The 19,085-nt window shown below is 52.1% G+C and overlaps 1 protein-coding gene across 1 annotated transcript; it reads left to right on the top strand.

Moving 5' to 3' along the window:
* Positions 1 to 1,582: 1,582 nt before the first annotated feature.
* On the top strand, positions 1,583 to 2,332 carry LOC120385054 (zinc finger protein 3-like; the record flags this gene model as incomplete). Its single annotated transcript, XM_039504147.1, has 1 exon — positions 1,583 to 2,332. A coding segment is annotated over one exon (750 nt), but the record flags the coding sequence as incomplete, so codon positions are not given.
* Positions 2,333 to 19,085: the final 16,753 nt, after the last annotated feature.

Here is a 19,085-nt window from a genome sequence, read left to right as displayed (position 1 = left end):
CCTGATCAAGGGCATAAACCTATTGAGTCAGCAAGACATGCAGGGGTATGTCGGTGTGCTGAGACTTCCGAGGCTTTTCCATGCCCTGTGCTGTGAAGCTTGTGTTTGGGACACAGGAAGTACAAGCCACATGGCAAAGGGAATATAAAGGGCAGCTGCATCATCTCCATTTTGTCTTCAATCCCTCTTCCTACCTCTGGAGCAACTTCTCTACAAATTGAAGCCTGGAACAAAGGACTGAAAGACCCATCGAACTTGTGGATGTGTTCCAGACGGACTTTCAAGCCAGCAGCTCAACAATACTGCTAATAACCTGATATATAGATTTTGGAATGCATCTCACTGCTTTTCCATTTAACAACTTTTTCTGTGTCGTGTCCTGTCTTGTCTTTCCATGCTAAAGGATTGGCTGGCAGTGTGGTCTTTTGGGTAAGATCCAAACCTATAGTGATCTTGTAATGTGGCTGACCTTTTGGGGTCAGAAAAACATTTTGTATATGAGCAGAGTTTTTAAATAACCTCTCACTGTACTGGACCTAAGTGCTGATTGGGAGTCGGAGAACTGGAATGCAATAAAGGGGGCCGTGTGATTTCTTTTTTCAGCTTCTCGATAACCCGTGTGTGGGATCAGAAGCACAGTTTGTGACTGGTCGTTGAGTTTAACTTCAGTGTTAACCACCAGTTTTGGGAGCATCTGCTCTCCCTTTTTCATCCTGCCCTGACCCTGGCATTTTCAGTATGGACTGCCCCAGGCACACCCGTCACACTAAGCACTGAAGTTAAATTAATAGAATGTTTTTTATGACAAAGTTATGAAATCAAGTGACCTCCTTTGTTTTCTTTCATCTGAGCAGGGTTTCCAATTTCCCAACCTGATGTGATCTCCCAGCTGGAACAAGGGGAAGAGCCATGGGTCCCAGACCTCCAAGGTTCAGAGGAAAGAGAGATCCTGAGAGCTCCCTGCACAGGTGAGGCAATATTAAACCAACTGAGAATCTGTAAGTTCCTGAAGGAAACATCTGGGATGCCCTACAATGCCCTTGGAAGGTCTCTCAGTTCAATATTGTCCCTAGCAGGGGTCGTATCCTTAGGGTAAATATAGCTCATGGCTTCCTGTAGACCCTAGCAGACACCAGGCAGTAGCTTCCTCCCTTCCCCCTGTGAATTTGGATGGGATGTGAAGCTTGAATTGATCCCCTCCTCTCTCCTGTTTGGGGAAGAACTTGGGGGAGTTCAGTTCCTGATTTTTATTTGACCTCTCTCCAGTACTTGTATTGGTTTGGCCTTCCCCTTTCCATCCCTGTTTGAGGTTTCTGTCTCTATCACAGCAGGTGACGCAATGGTATGTGAGAAAGAGGAGGAGAATTCTCAGCAGGAAAATGTTGAGCAAGTGGATAAACACAGAGCATTATCACAAAGATCGAAAAGGAATGTGTCCTGGAGTCATAAGCAGGAAAAATCCTATGACATTCAGCACAGACCAGAAGGAGAGCAGGGAAACCAGCCAGGGGAGAAAGTGGGTAAATGTATTTCCTGTCAGGAAACTCAGAAGGACCTCAAGGAAACCACAACACAACAGGAAATCCTCAGCAGAAAGAGAAAAAATACATGCACTGAGTTTGGGGAAAACGTATGTGATTACTCCATCCTTATAAAGCATCACAGAATCCACACAGGGAAGAGGCCCTATGAATGCACTGAGTTTGGAAAATGCTTCCCTAGCAGCTCAGCCCTTTCTCAACATCAGAGAATCCACACAGGGGAGAGGCCCTATGAATGCAGTGAATGTGGGGGAAAATTCACACGCAGCTCAGTCCTTATTAGACACCAGAGAATCCACACAGGGAAGAGGCCCTATGAATGCAGTGAGTGTGGAAAATGCTTCACTTGCAGCTCAGGCCTTTATCAACATCGGAGAATCCACACAGGGGAGAGGCCCTATGAATGCAGTGAGTGTGGAAAATGCTTCACTGACAGCTCAGCCCTTTCTCAACATCAGAGAATCCACACAGGGGAGAGGCCCTATGAATGCAGTGAATGTGGTAAATGCTTCACTAGGAGCTCAGGCCTTTCTCAACATCAGAGAATCCACACAGGGGAGAGGCCCTATGAATGCAGTGAGTGTGGAAAATGCTTCACTTGCAGCTCAGGCCTTTATCAACATCGGAGAATCCACACAGGGGAGAGGCCCTATGAATGCAGTGAATGTGGGGGAAAATTCAGTCGCAGCTCACACCTTATTACACATCAGAGAATCCACACAGGGGAGAGGCCCTATGAATGCAGTGAGTGTGGGAAAACCTTTATTACCAGCTCAGACCTTATTAGGCATCAGAGAATCCACACAGGGAAGAGGCCCTATGAATGCAGTGAGTGCGGGAAAAACTTCACTCGCAGCTTAAGCCTTTCTAAACATCAGAGAATCCACACCGGTGGGAGACCCTATAAATGCACTGAGTGCGGGAAAACCTTCTGTGGGCACTTAGCCCATGTTAGTCATCAGAGAATCTGCAAGGGAGATCAACAACATAAACACCTCTAGGGCTATCAATACTTTTTTTTCTCTAATAATTTTCCTGATTCCCACATAGTAAAGGTCCATCCAACCTCACATCCTATCTGCCAACAGTGGCCAATGCTAGGTGTCCCAGAGGGACTGAATCTAACAGGTAATGAGCAAGTGATCTCTCTCCTGCCATCCATCTCTACCCTCTGACAAACAGAGGTTAGGGACACCATTCCTTACCCATCCTGGCTAATAGCCATTCATGGACTTAACCTCCATTAATTTATCTGCAAAAAGAACAAGGAGTTCTTGTGGCACCTTAGAAACTAACAAATTTATTTGAGCATAAGCTTTCCTGGGCTAAAACCAACTTCACTGGATGCATGCAGCGGAAAATACAGCCGGAAAATACACACACACACACTCAGAGAGGACATGAAAAATTGGGTGTTGCCATACACACTATAACGAGAGTGATCAGTTAAGGTGAGCTATTATCAGCAGGAGAAAAAAACCTTTTGTAGAGGTTTTCGTGGCCTTTGAGAAAGCAAGACAGAGCTTTGGAAGACCCAGCAGGGTTTGTGGCACAGGAATTGTTCTCAGATTCCACTGAGACTTCAACTCAGATTGCAGGATTCAAAGTCCTGAGTGCTGGCCCTTACACCATGGGACCAGCAGAGCACCTGTTGATTACTGTAGACTTCCAGCAGGGAGGACTCTGTGGGCAGGGGCGGCTCTAGGCATTTTGCCACCCCAAGCACGGCAGGCAGGTTGCCTTCGGCAGCTTGCCTGCGGGAGGTCACCGAAGTCGCAGGACCAGCGGACCCTTCACAGGCACGCCGCCGAAGGCAGCCTGCCTGCCGCCCTTGCGGTGACCGGCAGAGCGCCCCCAGTGGCTTGTTGTCCCAAGCAAGCGCTTGGCGTGCCGGGGCCTGGAGCCGCCCCTGTCTGTGGGGACAATTTTTTCTGGCAGGGAGGACTCAGTGGGAACATGCCTCTGTGACCAGCCCTGCATTTGCTCAAAAAGTCAGCACCCAGCACTTTGCTGCAGGCCCAGAGGCCTTTCTTCCTCCAGACTGTGAGGCCAGTGGACAGGTGAGGCAGTAGCACCTTCAGTCCCAGGCAGTAAAGGGCCCTTCCTAGGAAAGGCCATGTCCTGAAAAGGAAAAACTAAAGTCAAGGAGAGTCCTTCTAAAACTCTTTGGGTATGTCACAGGGGGAAAGTGTTTCTTTGCCTCACCAGGGACTTGAACCCTGGATCCTCAAATTAGAAGGCTGATGCGCTGCCAACTGAGCTAGCCAGGCTCACACTCTACAAAAAGCAAATTTTATACAGAAGAGAAACTAGTCAAGAAAAATGAGGGCAGGAAACTATACAGAAAACCTGCTACTCTCGCTCTCTTAGCAGTCCTAGCCCCAGCCTGCTCCTCCATCTGGAGCCCTGAGGCCGTATTCTTTTTTTTGTTAAATATCAAATCCAAGAGAAAACACAGTTATACAAAGCAAAATGAAATCACAAACAGAAATGTCATTGGAAATACAGAAATAAAAAAGGAAAATGCAATTCCCATCACTTTATCATATCTGGGCCATTCCTGTATCGAGAGCACCCGCGAAGGTCCCTGTGTGCTTACGAGAAACGTGAAGGAACTCATACCACAGCCTGAACATGCAACTCAGCTGCTCCCAGGTGTTGCAGTAAAACCCTTTCCCTGCTGTGACGTTGCACTCCATAGGTTTTTATGAAAATATGCTAATGAGTGTGAATATAAAGTGACTGGACTATGCTTCATGCAAAAGGTCTCTTGTAAGGTATCATTACAAAGCTTATAATCTACTGTGTGTGTTCATCCTATTTGTATGAACTGATCATTCTTGTATCTGAAACTAGAAATATGAACTATAACTCTGCGGTCCTGTTGTAATCATGCAAAGTGTGGGCCATTAATAGTGGTTTGGACTCTTGATGGCTCCCATTAACCAGGACAATTGATTGGAGATGGCTCTGTCCTGCACCATCTGTGAGTCAGGCCAGGAAGAATGAAGGCTTGGGGGGTGGGGGTGTCTCACGGGACATGTGACCATGTCACCTGGTACAGGAATCCATCTTAAACCTGGGGCTTTTCCCCAGGAGAGAGACAAAAGATTCCTGCCTTGTACCAAAGCTCTATAAGAGGGTGGAACTGAACAAACATGCTGCAGTCATGAGACATCCCCTAGCTACCACCTGAGCTGGAACAAGGGCTATAGCAGGTGAAAAGATTGGGCCCAGACAAGAAATAAGTCTAGTCTTTGCAGATGGGACCTTTCCCTCCAGTGCTGGAGGATTTGCCCTTCTCATCTACCCTTGTCCCAAGCAGCACAGCAGGTGGGAATCTTAAATGTGCAGAGGAGATTTAGGAGCAGAAACCCCCCCCAGACCTTCCATGCAATTGGCACTTGCCCCTCACTGAGCAGGATTAAAACTCCTGCAGGGCAGGAGCAAAGCAGCAGGGTGAAAAGAACCTGGAGATTGAACCCAGGACCTCATACATGCAAAGCATGTGCACTACAACTGAGCTATATCCCCCGCTGGGCCATTTGTGCCATAGGTTACATTCAGAGCCCTCCTGTTTCCAGAGCACCTAGTGGCCTAAAAGCAGCATGAGGGACACATTCCCTGCTCTGAGGCCAAATCTGCTGTCCTGGAAGTTGCTGGTTCTTAGGGGTCACTTTGCAGCAGGGCCAGATTCTATGTGTGGGGCAGAGAGAGTGGGTGCCCTGGGCTCAGGGTGCAGAGATACACTCAGCCCTCTCCCCTGCATTGGGTGGGGGGTGCTGCCACCCCCTCCTGGAATGTAATGGGAGGGGAGGGGCGCTGTGAGTCGCTCAACAGCTGACCCCGGTGGCAGAAGTGCTGTGGGGAGCTCCAGGTGTTTCTAGGGTCTGCTATTGCCACCTGCCTGTGAAGTCCAGCTTTCCCCAGCACATTCACTGTGGTGCAATTGGGTCACTGTTTCCATGGCTGAGCAGCAAAGAATCACTCCCAGTTTCCCTTCTATCTGCGGCAGGATTAGCCTTGTCAGTGATTAATGAGATGGATCTTGTTGTAGATTGTTATTCATTCCCCACCTTGACAATTCACACCATCCCTTTCCCATGCAGATTCCCAGCACCTCAGTGATCCTCGTAGCAGGGGTTGGGGCCTGAGATTTTCAGGGTTCTTCCCCCTCCAGCTGGAGTGAACTCAGCTTTTCCCCCATCCCAGACAATCCATGAAATAACAACAGGGGCATAAAGAAAGAGGGGAGGGAACATCTCACAGCCAGGGCTGGATGTGCCCAGGGCCCCCTGCTTGTCCATTGTTTCCCTGGAATTTGGCCTCCTGCTTTGCACAAGGGACAGCTCAGCTCAGCATCAATTAGGTGACTCTGGGAAGTTCGGGGTCCCTGGGCTCCCAAAGGAGGGGGAAGCAAGTCACCCCTGGAGCAGGTTAAAGCTGCAGGTTGACAGTGGGGTTGCTGCCCCTGTGAACAGCTGCTGTAGCACCGCCTGGGCAGGACAGGGAGAGCCAGTTATACCCCCCCCCCCCCAGCCTGTATCGGGGGATGGGAGCACTCACACCCTGGGGATCCACCCACCAGAGATCTACTGGGAGGGAGAGTGGCACCCACACACCCAGGATGTTGTAGGGGGGGACAAGGGCATCCACACTCCGGGATCCTCTGCAGAGGGACGGACACCCACACATCCAGGATTCTGTATGGGGGGCAGAGGTACCCGGACACCTGGGCGGGGGATGGGGGGCACTGAAACATCCGGGATCTTACCTGGGAGGACAGCGGCGCCTGCAGCTCGACATGAGACGGGGGCGGGGGAAGCAGGAGCATTTCCCAGTTCCAGGCTGTCCCCGTCTGGCCCAGGCACAGAGCTCACAAGCAGAGTTTAAAGCTCCAGCTGCCAGGCTATAATACAAGCCGGGCTCTGTGGCTGGTGCCTGTGATCCCAGCGCCTGGGGAGGCTGAGGCTGGCGGATCACTTGAGCTCAGGAGTTCTGGGCTGCAGGGGGCTGTGCTGATCAGGTGTCGACACTAAGTTCAGCATCAATATGGTGATCCTGGGGAAACTTGGGGTCCCCAGGTTGCCTAAGAAGGGGTGAACCGGCCCAGGTCAGAAACGGAGCAGGTCAAAACTCCTGTGCTGATCAGTAGTGGGATCGCTCCTGTGAATAGCCCCTGCAGTGTAGCCTGGGCAAGACAGTGAGACACAGTCTCTTCTTATACAGACACCCCCCGCAGAGCCTGGCTGGGGGGATGGGAGCACCCACACGCTGGGGATTCTGACGTGGGGGGAGGGACACCCCTCTGCAACACTTGAAAAGAGGAACAGCGACACCCACACACCACAGAGCCTGGATGGGGGCAGGGGAACCACACACGCGAGCTAGTTCATGGGGTGGGGGACACACCCATATGCTCCGTTGCACCATTCTTAATGAGAAGAACGGGGGCATCCACACAACACGGATCCTTAACGAGCTGGGGGACACCCACACACTCCATTAACCAGGAGGGACAGGGGCACCAGACACCCCCAGTAGCATGGAGAACACCCACATCCACCGGATCCCTCATGGGGGGTAAGACAGAGGGGATTGTAATGGGGCCCAGCGCACCCACGCACCAGGGATTGTTAAGGGTTGAAGGGACAGGGACACCCACACACACTGAGATCACGTCCTTGGAGGGACGCAAACCCTCCACAGAAGGACCTGGTCTGTTCCATGATGGCAGCCCAGCCTGGGTGAGTCAAAGTCTCTTTTTATACAGCCACGCCCCAGAGATCCTGACTAGCGGGAGAGACACCCACCCACCAGAGATCCTTAATGGTCTAGGGTGCACCCACACACCAGGGATTCTTATGGGCGGGAAGAATGGAGACAGCCAGACACACTGAGATCACTTCCTCCCAGGAGCCTGGGCCAGACAGGGAGACACAGTCCCCCTTTACAGATCTGCCAGACAACCTGCCTCCCACCCCCTCCACACAATGTTCTTATCTGGAGGTGAAGCCAGGGAAATCCCATGGAGGATTCTTATCTGGGGAACTGGGGGGACCCACTTACCACCACAGATTCTTAAGGGCAGGAGGAACAGGGACTCCCACCTCTGCAGCATGGGGGTGGGTCGCCTGCTGGGATCATCTGGGCATATTTCACCTCGTCAGCTCCCTGCCATTGCCTTGGGGGCCCCTTGTTCGCTGCCTCTGGCACCCAGTTTAGCCTCCGTCCTGAGGGCTGAGACGCTTTGATCTGTCTAAGGTCTGTGGGATCAGTGTGTGTCATGGTGTAATTCTGTGTTATTCAGGGGTCAGACTAGCTGAGCTAATGGCTCCTTCTGCCCTTAAACTCCATGAAAACATTTCCCTGGTTTCTCCTTGCGCCTGACAGACACCATGGTGAGGGGCCCGATAGAAGATCCTGGACACAGCGCTCTGGCTCTTACGTTACTTGGGGACGTCAGCGCTTTCCTAGCAAAGCTGCTGCTAAAGCGCTGGGTTTGGGGAACGGTTCGGCTCCGGTTCAGAGATCTGCCTGGTGTGAACCTGCCACGAGGAGCGGGAAACGCAACCAGCAACGGGAGGCATTGGCTGAGCTCCAGGCTGCCCCCGTGTGGCCAACGCTTAGAACTGAGCAGCGGAGTTTAAAGCTGGCGCTGGGAGGGAGCTGAACACGCGAGGCATGAAGGCTCCTGCGTGTAACGCTTGGTGCTTAGGTTGGCCTCGCTATGCTGGTTTCTGGGAAGTTTGGGGTCGCCAGTCCCCCTAGAGAGAGGGGAGCCAGGTCAGTCCAGTAAAAGGAGGCTTTCAAAACTCTGGTACTGATTGGCCATAGGACTGCCCCTGTGAAGAGCTGCTGCAGCCCCGCCAGGGAGAGCCGGTTTCTCTTTATGCAGCCCCCCCCCCACTCACCCATTCCTCAGGACGAGGGTTGTGCTCAAAGATCTGTGCCCCGTGTTTTAACCTCCATGTGAAGCGCGCAGTGCAAATAACCCTCAGCGCATCAGCTCAGTTCCAGGCTCCACTTCCACCCGCTCTGAGCGCAGAGCTCCCAGGCTGAAGCCTGAAGTTGGAAGCGGGAGACCCTGTAACCAGCTGGGTCCCGTGGCTGGTGCCTGTGATCCCAGGTCTGGGGGAGGCTGAGGCCAGTGGATTGCTTGAGCTTAGGAGTTCTAGGCTGCAGGGGGCTGTGCCGATCGGGTGTTCACACTAAGTTTGGCATCAATATGGTGATCCCAGGGAAGCTTGGGGTCCCCAGGTTGCCTAAGGAGGGGTGAACCAGCCCAGGTTGGAAACAGAGCAGGTCAAAACTCCCATGCCAGTCAGTAGTGGGGTCGCACCTGTGAATGGCCCCTGCAGCGTAGCCTGGGCAAGACAGTGAGACACAGTCTCTTTTTATACAGACACCCCCGCAGAGACTGGAGGGGGGGATGGGAGCACCCACACGCTGGGGAGTCTGACTTGGGGGAAGGGACGCCCCCGTGCGACACAGATCTTGAAAAGGGGAACAGAGACACCCACAGATCCCAGATGGGGGCAGAGAGGGGAAACCACACACTGGACCTAGTTCCTGGGGTGGGGGGCAGAGACACCCACCAGAGATCCTGGATGGGAGCACCCACATGATGGGGATCTTGAACTGGGAGGAGGGAAGCACCATGTACCAGGGGTTCTGAAGGGGAACAGGGACACCCACACACCACGTGTCTTGCAGCAAGAGCTGCGGTCTTCATTTACACAGAGCAGTGATGGGGAATTAACCACGTCCCTTGCGGAGCTTGTTCCACTAGATGATTAGCCTCATTGTCAGGGCGGCTTCAGGAAGTGCGGGGCCCAATTCGAACAGTTTCGATGGGGCCACGGCAGGGACGACTAAAACAAAAAAAACCTTTAAAAAAACCCTTTCATTTCTTCCATGTATTATTTACTTTCCATGACTATATAAATAATAACAAAATTATCTATGACATACATTGCATCATATATTAATTAGCTGATTTGCACTTTCATATCAGGAAAATAATTTGTTTTGATAGTTGTACAACTGATTTTCTTCACTAATGTTTATTTTATTAAAATTTATAAATTATTTCCTTATTAATATAAAATTGCCCCCTCCTTCCCCGCCCCCCCCCCCAGCGCCGCCCGGCTCTGTGGAAACAAACCCTCCTTCCCCAGCTCCGCCCCATCGAAACAAGGTTCGGGGGCGGAGGGAGGAAGAAACGGCACACATGGGGTGACCAGATCACAGCAGTAAAATAGGACCTGTCCCCTCCCTGCTCAGCCCCACCATCACACCTCTCTTCACCCCCTAGCCCCCCCCCGCTGGCTTGCTGCATCCCTCCTAGTCAGTGCCCCCCCACCACTCGCCTCCTTTCACCTTCTCCCTCCCCTGCCAGAAACCCCCATGCCCGCCCCTAGAATCCCTGCTGGCTCACTGCTCGCCTCTTTGCCCACTCGCCACTTACCCCCTCACCCTTCCCCCCAAGTATAAAGCCTCATTCAAAGCCCCAGGGGTCACTATATTACTGCACACAGAAGTCAATCAATGCAGTTGTAGATAAATCTCTGCATTATGCATTTTTGTATAACTTTTATATGACTTTGTATTGAACCTTGGTAATATGTTATAGCAGGCCCTAAAGGTAGTGTAATTAAGGTAAAAGAAAAATGTCTTTTTGCTTGGAGTAGAATAAGATCTTCCCCCCACTTTGTAATCAGTTGCCCTGTTGAATGAATGAGGTGTGATTGAGGAAGGTTTGGAAGGCAGCACCTCCAGACAGCTGCAACCCTTGGAGAGGGGCTGGGAGCCAGACGGAGGAGAGCTTTGCCCAGGCTGAGTGGGACAGAGTTTGGGTGCTTCGTGCAGGCTCTGGGCTGGGGCACAGGTGGGGTGCAGGAAGGGTGGAGGGGTGCAGGCTCTGGGAGGGAGTGCGGAGGGCTGGGTGCAGGCTCTGGGACAGAGTTTGGGGGCCGGAGAGGGGGTGGTGGGTGCTGGGAGGGGGAGGGGAGGGGACTGCCATCACATGTGGCTTCCTTCCTCCTCTGCTGCCCCTCACCCTAGCCTCGGTGGGGACTGGGGCTGCCCCTTGCCCAGTGTTTGCAGGAGTGGTGGCTGGGGGGAAACCCAGTCAAACTCTGGTTTTACTCTTTCGTTGACGGGTCACTTTAACCCATTACACACCCTTTCCCGCCTCTCTCACCCCCCTTTTCTACTGGGCTTGCTTGATCTTTTCGGTGGAGCCAGATGAAAACCACAAACCTCAGTGAGAGCAACAGGCTGGAAGACTAGACTGAACCCACCACCCAGCCTAGTCCATCCCAGAGCCCAGGACTGAGGGCAAATGTCCCCCCACCCCCAGGCCACCTGCTTCCACTCCTGGCCTCTCCCAGCGCTGCCAGCGATTCTGTATGGCTGCATCAGGCGGGATTTCAACCCGACCCCCCCCGCTAAATTCACCCCTGTTTTGCAACCACTCTGCACCAAGAGCACCTTCCTTCCCTGCCCTAGAGCTGCTGGATGGCTAGAAAGCTGAGCTGGGCATTTGATTGATCTGGAATATTATCATGCCCCCCCCTCAAAAAACCTTAATATCCCCACAGCTTTGGGGGAGGGGAATAGCCCCCCTCCCCCGAAAGCTGGTCTAATTTATTGTTGTAGGGCAAACAAAGGAGCCATAGTTTTATGGAAATATTCAGCCCCTACAGAGATCTTGCAGCAGGGAAAGCAGAGTTGATGGGAGGGAACTGGTCTGGATAGGAGCCTCCGTCCAAAAATAATTTGGAGAGGGGAATCAGATCACTCCGTGCCTCAGTTTCCCCTCTTGCCGGAGGGGGGCGCGGGGGAGAGAAGTCTCAGCCTGCCTGTTGCAGACCTTTCGCATTCTCCCCTCTTGATGTATTTGGTTTCCTCCTCAAACCTCCCTCTCTCTCTCACCTGGAGTTCACAGCACTAAGTACCGGCTCGGGGCTTTTTTCCTGGGTTACAGGATCCCGGCTTTAGTTTTGAACCAGACACAGGCAGGCACCAACTCACCCTCAAACAGCAACACCACGAAAACCACAACACCAGCCCAATATTACAACCCTCCGGGGAATCACAGGGTCAGACACTCACGGCTGGAAGCCCCAGCAGCTGCTCAGGTGAGTGAGGTGCACGGCAGAGATTCCTGTCTCCCACCGGGCCGGAAGCTCCCTCGGCGTCTCCTCCAGGTGAGTGCTGGGGTGGGGAGGAAGGAGGGCTGCAAAGCACATGTGCCTCCTCCTCCTCCCCCTCCTGACCTGCAACACCCAGGCGGCTGCCTCTGCCTCAGCCCTCAGCCGGCCAGGGTCTCTCGTTGCCTAGCAACAACAGCTGCTGCTTCCGGGAGACGCTGCCGGCGCGGGGCCCTCTCAGGCGCGGGGCCCAATTCAGGGGAATCGGGCAAATCGGCCTAAAGCCGGCCCTGTGCTCAACACTACGAGTTTATATCGAATTGAGCAGCGTTAAATCGCATTAACTCTGCACCCGTCCACACAGCGAAGCCCTTTATATCAATATAAAGGGCTCTTAATACCGGTATCTGTACTCCTCCCCGACGAGGGGAGTAGCGCTGAAATCGGCATTGCCATGTCTGATTAGGGTTAGTGTGGCCGCAATTCAATGGTATTGGCCTCCGGGCGCTATCCCACAGTGCACCATTGTGACCGCTCTGGACAGCAATCTGAACTCGGATGCACTGGCCAGGTTGACAGGAAAAGCCCCGTGAACTTTTGAATTTCATTTCCTGTTTGCCCAGCGTGGAGCGCCGATCAGCACAGGTGACCATGCAGTCCCAGAATCCAAAAAGAGCTCCAGCATGGACCGTACGGGAGATACTGAAGCTGATCTCTCTATGGGGAGATTAATCTATTCTATCAGAACTCCGTTCCAAAAGACAAAATGCCAAAGCATTTGAAAACACCTCCAAGGCCATGATAGACAGAGGCCACAACAGGGACTCGACACAGTGCTGAAACTTAAGGAGCTGAGAAAAGCGTAGCAGAAAGCTAAAGAATGAAATGGACGCTCATGGAGGGAGGGGCGACTGATGTCTGTAGCTATCCCAAAGTTCCCGCACTCTCCAAAAACCATTTGAATTCTTGGCTGAGTTCCCAAAGCCTGAAGGGTCAAAAACATTGTCATGGGTGGTTCAGGGTACATGTCATTCCTCCCTCCCCCGTGAAAGCAAAGGGAAAAAAATCATTTCTCGCCTTTTTTCAATGTCACCGTATGTCTACTGGATGCTGCTGGCACATGTGGTGCTGCAGCGCTACACAGTAGCATCCCCTTCCCTTCCCTTCCCTTGCGGACGGCAGACGGTACAGTAGGACTGGTATCTGTCATCGTCGTCCCATGAGTGCTCCTGGCTGGCCTCGGTGAGGTCGGCAGGGGGTGCCTGGGCAAAAATGGGAATGACTCTTCTTTAAACTTTGTCTAATGGAGATTCAGTCCTGCCTGGAATATCATAGCAGCTGGAGGCTGCCCTCCCCTCCCCCCTTTGAGCTCTACTTGCAGAGGCAATAAAGTCAGTGTTGTTTCAAATTCCTGCATTCTTTATTACTCTGTCACACAAATGGGGGATAACTGCCACGGTAGCCCCGGAGGGGTGGGTGAGGAGGGAAGCAATGGGTGGGGTTGTTGCAGGGGCACTCCCTAGAATGGCATGCAGCTCATCATTTCTGTGGGATGTCTGGGGCTCTGACCTGGAGCAGCCGTTTGCCTCTCTGGTTCTTTAGTAGGCTTGCCTGATAGTCTAGACAGGACTGACTCTCCCTTTAGACAAAACTTAAGGAAGGGAATGACCGGGGTAGTCATTCCCATTTTTGTCCATGCGCCCCCAGCCGACCTCACCGAGGCTGGCCAGGAGCACCCATGACAGCAGAAAATGGTACAGTATAACTGGCAACTGTCATTGTCAACTTGCAAAGCAGCAGACGGGACGGTATGGCTGGTAACCATCTTTGCTAACTTGCAAAAGGCAAGGGGATGCTGCTGTGTAGCGCTGCAGTACCGCGTCTGTCAGCACCATCCAGTAGACATACGGTGACAGTGAAAAAAGGTTGAACGGGCTCCATGGTTGCCGTGCTATGGCGTCTGCCTGGGCAATCCAGGGAAAGGGGCGCGAAACGATTGTCTGCCGTTGCTTTCACGGAGGGAGGATAGAGTGACGACATTTACCCAGAATCACCCACAACACTGTTTTTGCCCCATCAGGCATTGGGATCTCAACCCAGAATTCCAATGGGCGGGGGAGACTGCGGGAACTATGGGATAGCTACGGGATAGCTACCCACAGTGCAACGCTCTGGAAATCGATACTAGCCTTGGTACATGGACGCACACAGCTGAATTAATGGGCTTAGTGTGGCCGCGTGCACTCGACTTTATACAATCTGTTTCCAAAAAACAGTTTCTGTAAAATTGGAATAATGCCGTAGTGTAGACATACCCTGTGATTAACAACTTTGCTGGCTAATTGAAAGGCTGATGGTTCAAACCCAAGTGAAGATGGAGGTGTTTTTTTAGTGATGAGCATCCAGTACATTTTAACAGGCAGAAAAGCGCCTCAATGCTGCTCTAGCCTCATTGGGCAAGCATAAGGGACACTTTTGTCAGATGCATTGGTGGTATAGTGGTGAGCATCGCTGCTTTCTAAACAGTTGACCTGGGTTCAATTCCCAAATCAATGTCCTGCAGGTCATTCAACACACAATGGAGGAAGAAAGGGGCAGGACTATACAATGAGCTGTTGGAGTTATCCTGGTATTACAGTTTGGTTGATTTTTAATAAAAAAATTCTTTACTTCCCTCTCCCTTTTAGACTCAGAGCCTTTAAGGTCAGAAGGGACCAGTGTGATCATCTAGTCCGACCTGCTGCACCTTGCAGGCCAAAAGACCCCACCCACCCACTCCTGTAATAGACCCGGGAGGGGAGGCAGCTCTGTGCTCTGCCCCTACCCCAGGCAGCACATGGAGGCCCTCTGCTCCCTTCCCCCCATGGGTGTGCAGAGATGTGCCAGCAGCACTAAGGTGGCTCCCTGCCCACTCTGCCTGCGTCCCTCCGTGCCGCTCCCAGAAATGGCCGGCATGTCCCAGCATCCCCTGGGGCGGGGGAGTGTCTCCATTCACTGCCCCTGCCCCGAGTACCAACTCCGCAGCGCCCATTGGCCAGGAACTGCAGCCACTGGGAGCTCTGGGGGCAGCACCTGCAGGCAGCGGTGCACAGAGACCCCCTGGCATGGCCCACCTAGGAGCTGCTGCCGGAGGGTTGTGTGTACCAGTCACTTTGGGAGCTGCAGTGCCCAGGGTAAGTGCCACCCCTCCTGCACTCCAACCCCCTCCCACAGCACAGAGCCAGCACCCCGCACCCAAATTTCCTGCCAGAGCTTTGCTTGTCTTCCTTTCACCCGAACCGTCGTCCTTCTCCTGGGCTGCAAGTAGCCATCACTGGGAAGCGAAGAGACAGGCACAGGATTCTACCTCCCAGCAGCCAACCGCACCTCCCCAGGCTTTGCAGAACAACTGGTGGTGCTCTACTAACCCCACTTAGCCGCACTGAGGCGCTTAGCTTCTGCCCTGCCTTCCTCAGCTCGACTTTCCTCTTTTGCCCCATACCCGCCTCACTTTCTCCTTTGGCAAGTCACGCAGAGGAGGCAGCAGGAAGAGCCGGCCGCCATAGGCCAACCTCCAAGGGCAGAGGAAGCCAAGCCACAAGTCTTCAAAAGGTGACTGGCCAAGATCCTCTAGCTTTCCCCTGCTGATGCCAAGGCTTTTTCCCAGCTCATTTCACCACCCTCTATCCTGCAGGGGTTGAGTTTATCACAGGTGTTACCCAAAATTGGGCCAGCTAGTAAGCGTAGGGAGAACTAATGACCCACCAGAGTTTGGCAGAAAGCAGCACGTTTATTATACTGACAGCTATGCTCAAAAGAAGAAGCGGGGGGGGGGGGCGGGGGTGTCACACTAACACTTGCATACTCACGCTCCCAGGACAGGCACAGCACTGGAGATGTCAGGATTCTGCAAGGTAAGTGTCCCACAGCGCAGCTATGGATGGTGCGATGAAGGTAAGTCTCCCTGAGGCACAATGAAATACAACGCAGAGAACCACTGGCCAGGCGGTCCGGGCGAAGGGCATTCACTGGAGGTACAAGCTTGTGAGTGCTCTCCTGAGCACAGGGCCCCTTCCCCTTTTAAGGGCCTGCACCTCATGGCCTGCGACTAGAGATGACTTGGCTGCATCTGGTTGGTCACACTCCACCTTGGGCAGTGTCCATGCTCTGGATGTGTGAGTGCTGCCTAATTAGCGTCCCAGACACCTTGTCTACCTGGGAGCTCTTCTGCTCTTCAACCAGCCCCTTCATCCCAGGAGCATTCCAGGAGGGAGCGGGAGGGGAAAGCCACTTCACAGGCATTCAGAGAGGGAGAGGAGACAAAAGTGGGAGCAGGGGAAGTATAAGAGACCTTTTGAGCATAGAAATCACTGCTGCTCCTACAACAGCAGGGACAGGCCAGTAGGAGCTGGGAAAAACAAGCCAGCATGTTTCTGCCTGGTTTCGAACCAGAGACCTTTTGCGTGTTAGGCAAACGTGATAACTACTACACTACAGAAACTCTGTCATAGGTAACTGCCTCTCCCTTCATAAGAACATAAGAATGGCCATACTGGGTCAGACCAAAGGTCCATCCAACCCCGCATCCTATCTGCTAACAGTGGCCAATGCCAGGTGCCCCAGAGGGACTGAACCTAACAGGTAAAGATCAAATGATCTCTCTTCTGCCATCCATCTCCACCCTCTGACAAACAGAAACTAGGGACACCATTCCTTACCCATCCTGGCTAATAGCCATTCATGGATTTAACCTCCATTCATTTATCTGCAAAAAGAAAGAGGAGTGCTTGTGGCACCTTAGAGACTTACAAATTTATTTGAGCATAAGCTTTTGTGGGCTAAAACCCACTTCATCAGATGCATGCAGTGGAAAATGCAGCAGGAAGATATATACACAGAGAACATGAAAAAATGGGTGTTGCCATACACACTATAACAAGAGTGAGCAGTTAAGGTGAGCTATTATCAGCAGGAGAAAATAACCTTTTGTAGTGATTATTGGGATGGCCCATTTGCAACAGTTGACAGGAAGGTGTGAGTAACAGTAGGGGGACAAATAAACATGGGGAAATAGTTTGACTTTGTGTAATGACCCACCCACTCCCAGTCTTTATTCAAGCTTAATTTAATGGTGTCCACTTTGCAAATTAATTCCACTTCAGCAGTCTCTCGTGGGAGTCGGGTTTGAAGATTATTTGTTGTAATATTGCGACTTTTAGGTCTGTAAATGAGTGACCAGAGAAACTGAAGTGTTCTCCAACTGGTTTTTGAATGTTATAATTCTTGACATGTGATTTATGTCCATTTGTTCTTTTACGTAGCGACTGTCTGGTTTGGCCAATGTACATGGCAGAGGGGCATTGCTGGCACATGATGGCATATATCACAATGATAGATGTGCAGGTGAACGAGCCTCTGATAGTGTGGCTGATGTGATTAGGTCCTATGATGGTGTCCCCTGAATAGATATGTGGACAGAGTTGGCAACAGGCTTTGTTGCAAGGATAGGTTCCTGGGTTAGTGTTTTTTGTTGTGTGGTTGCTGGTAAGTATTTGCTTCAGGTTGGGGGGTTGTCTGTAAGCAAGGACTGGCCTGTCTCCCAAGATCTGTGAGAGTGAGGGATCGTCCTTCAGGATAGGTTGTAGATCCTTGATGATGCACTGGAGAGGTTTCAGTTGGGGGCTGAAGGTGACGGCTAGTGGGGTTCTGTTCCTTTCTTTGTTGGGCCTGTCCTGTAGTAGGTGATTTCTGGGTACTCTTCTGGCTCTGACAATCTGTTTTTTCACTTCAGCAGGTGGGTATTGTAGTTGTAAGAACGCTTGATAGAGATCTTGTAGGTGTTTGTCTCTGTCTGAGGGGTTGGAGCAAATGCAGTTGTATCTTAGAGCTTGGCTGTAGACAATGGATTGTGTGGTGTGCTCTGGTGAAAGCTAGAGGCATGTAGGTAAGTATAATGGTCAGTAGGTTTACGGTATAGGGTGGTGTTTATGTGACCATCGTTTATTAGCACTGTAGTGTCTAGGAAGTGGATTTCTTGTGTGGACTGGTCCAGGCTGAGGTTGATGGTGGGATGGAAATTGTTGAAATCATGGTGGAATTCCTCAAGGGTTTTCTTTTCTATGGGTCCAGATGATGAAGATGTCATCAGTGTAGCGCAAGTAGAGTAGGGGTGTTAGGGGATGAGAGCTGAGGAAGTGTTGTTCTAAGTCAGCCATAAAAATGTTGGCATACTGTGGGGCCATGCGGGTACCCATAGCAGTGCCGCTGACTCGAAGGTATACATTGTCCCCAAATCTGTTATGAGTGAGGACAAAGTCACAAAGTTCAGCCACCAGGTTTGCTGTGACATTATCGGGGATACTGTTCCTGACGGCTTGTAGTCCGTCTTTGTGTGGAATGTTGGTGTAGAGGGCTTTTTTGGCCTGCTGCTTCTCTGTCTGGGAGGTTTTTGTCAGCCCTGGCACACAAAAAGGGCATCACTGCGAGTGCCCACGAAGGCGAGATGAATTTTTGCCTGCCATGCTCAGCTTGACTTGCTTCCTCACCCCATTCCTGCCTTTGATCCTGGGTCGCCTGGTGGCTGAAGATGGTCCATTGTCTCAAGCGGTGCCAGAGCCTGACACAGTGCCCCGGGCAGCCTTTGCTCTGCACATGCCGGCCGTGCACATTTGCAAATACTTTAAAGCTCCTGTCAGTAAGTTCTGGGCACAGTTGCTCACCTTCAGAGGAAGCTCCCTAAAATTGGCCAGTCTCACCCAGTGGTACATTGACCTCTGTTCAGACTGAGTCAAAGGGGGGTGGGGCTCGCCACTGTGGCCGCCGCTGCTGTGAGGGTGGCCACTGTTGCGGATGAAGCCATCCTTCAAGCACCTTCCGCCTAGCCACCCACTGAAAATCGTGTAGGGTGTAAGGTGTGGGTAGAAGAACACTGGGGGGGGCTCCTCCTTCCCCCACCATTCGCCATCCCATACCCGGTGCTGCACCCAGTGGGGTAAAAAGAAAATACAGCCATATCGGAAGAGTCAGTTGCATTCTTTATGGTTACCCTGCCATTCCCCTCGGGCCTGACCTGCCCTCCAGCTCAGCCACCACTGAAAATTGAAACACAGAACAGTAGAGCCGTACAAGGCTTCAAAGCCCACCAGGCCCAACCCCTCTTCTAATACGGCAGAAAAGCCACAGTTCTCCTGACTAGGTGGGGACGTCCTATGGCCCCACAAGAAGTGGAAGGCCATCGTGTTCGGTCTCAGCAGCATTCGTGGAGCAGGGGGAAACACATGGCTGAGGTTAATGACAAGGTCCCCTTACGCCACCGGCTGAGCCATTCCTCACAGGCCAGCAACCATTTCTCCCAGTTCGCGTTCCCCACCTCAACCCCAACCGAATGCTAGAAGGCCCAGCTCATCAA

This window comes from Mauremys reevesii, linkage group 17 (genome assembly GCF_016161935.1).
Source record: "Mauremys reevesii isolate NIE-2019 linkage group 17, ASM1616193v1, whole genome shotgun sequence".
Taxonomy (NCBI): domain Eukaryota; kingdom Metazoa; phylum Chordata; order Testudines; family Geoemydidae; genus Mauremys; species Mauremys reevesii.
The sequence above is the reverse complement of the archived record's forward strand: the minus strand, read 5'-3'. Positions and strand labels throughout refer to the sequence as shown.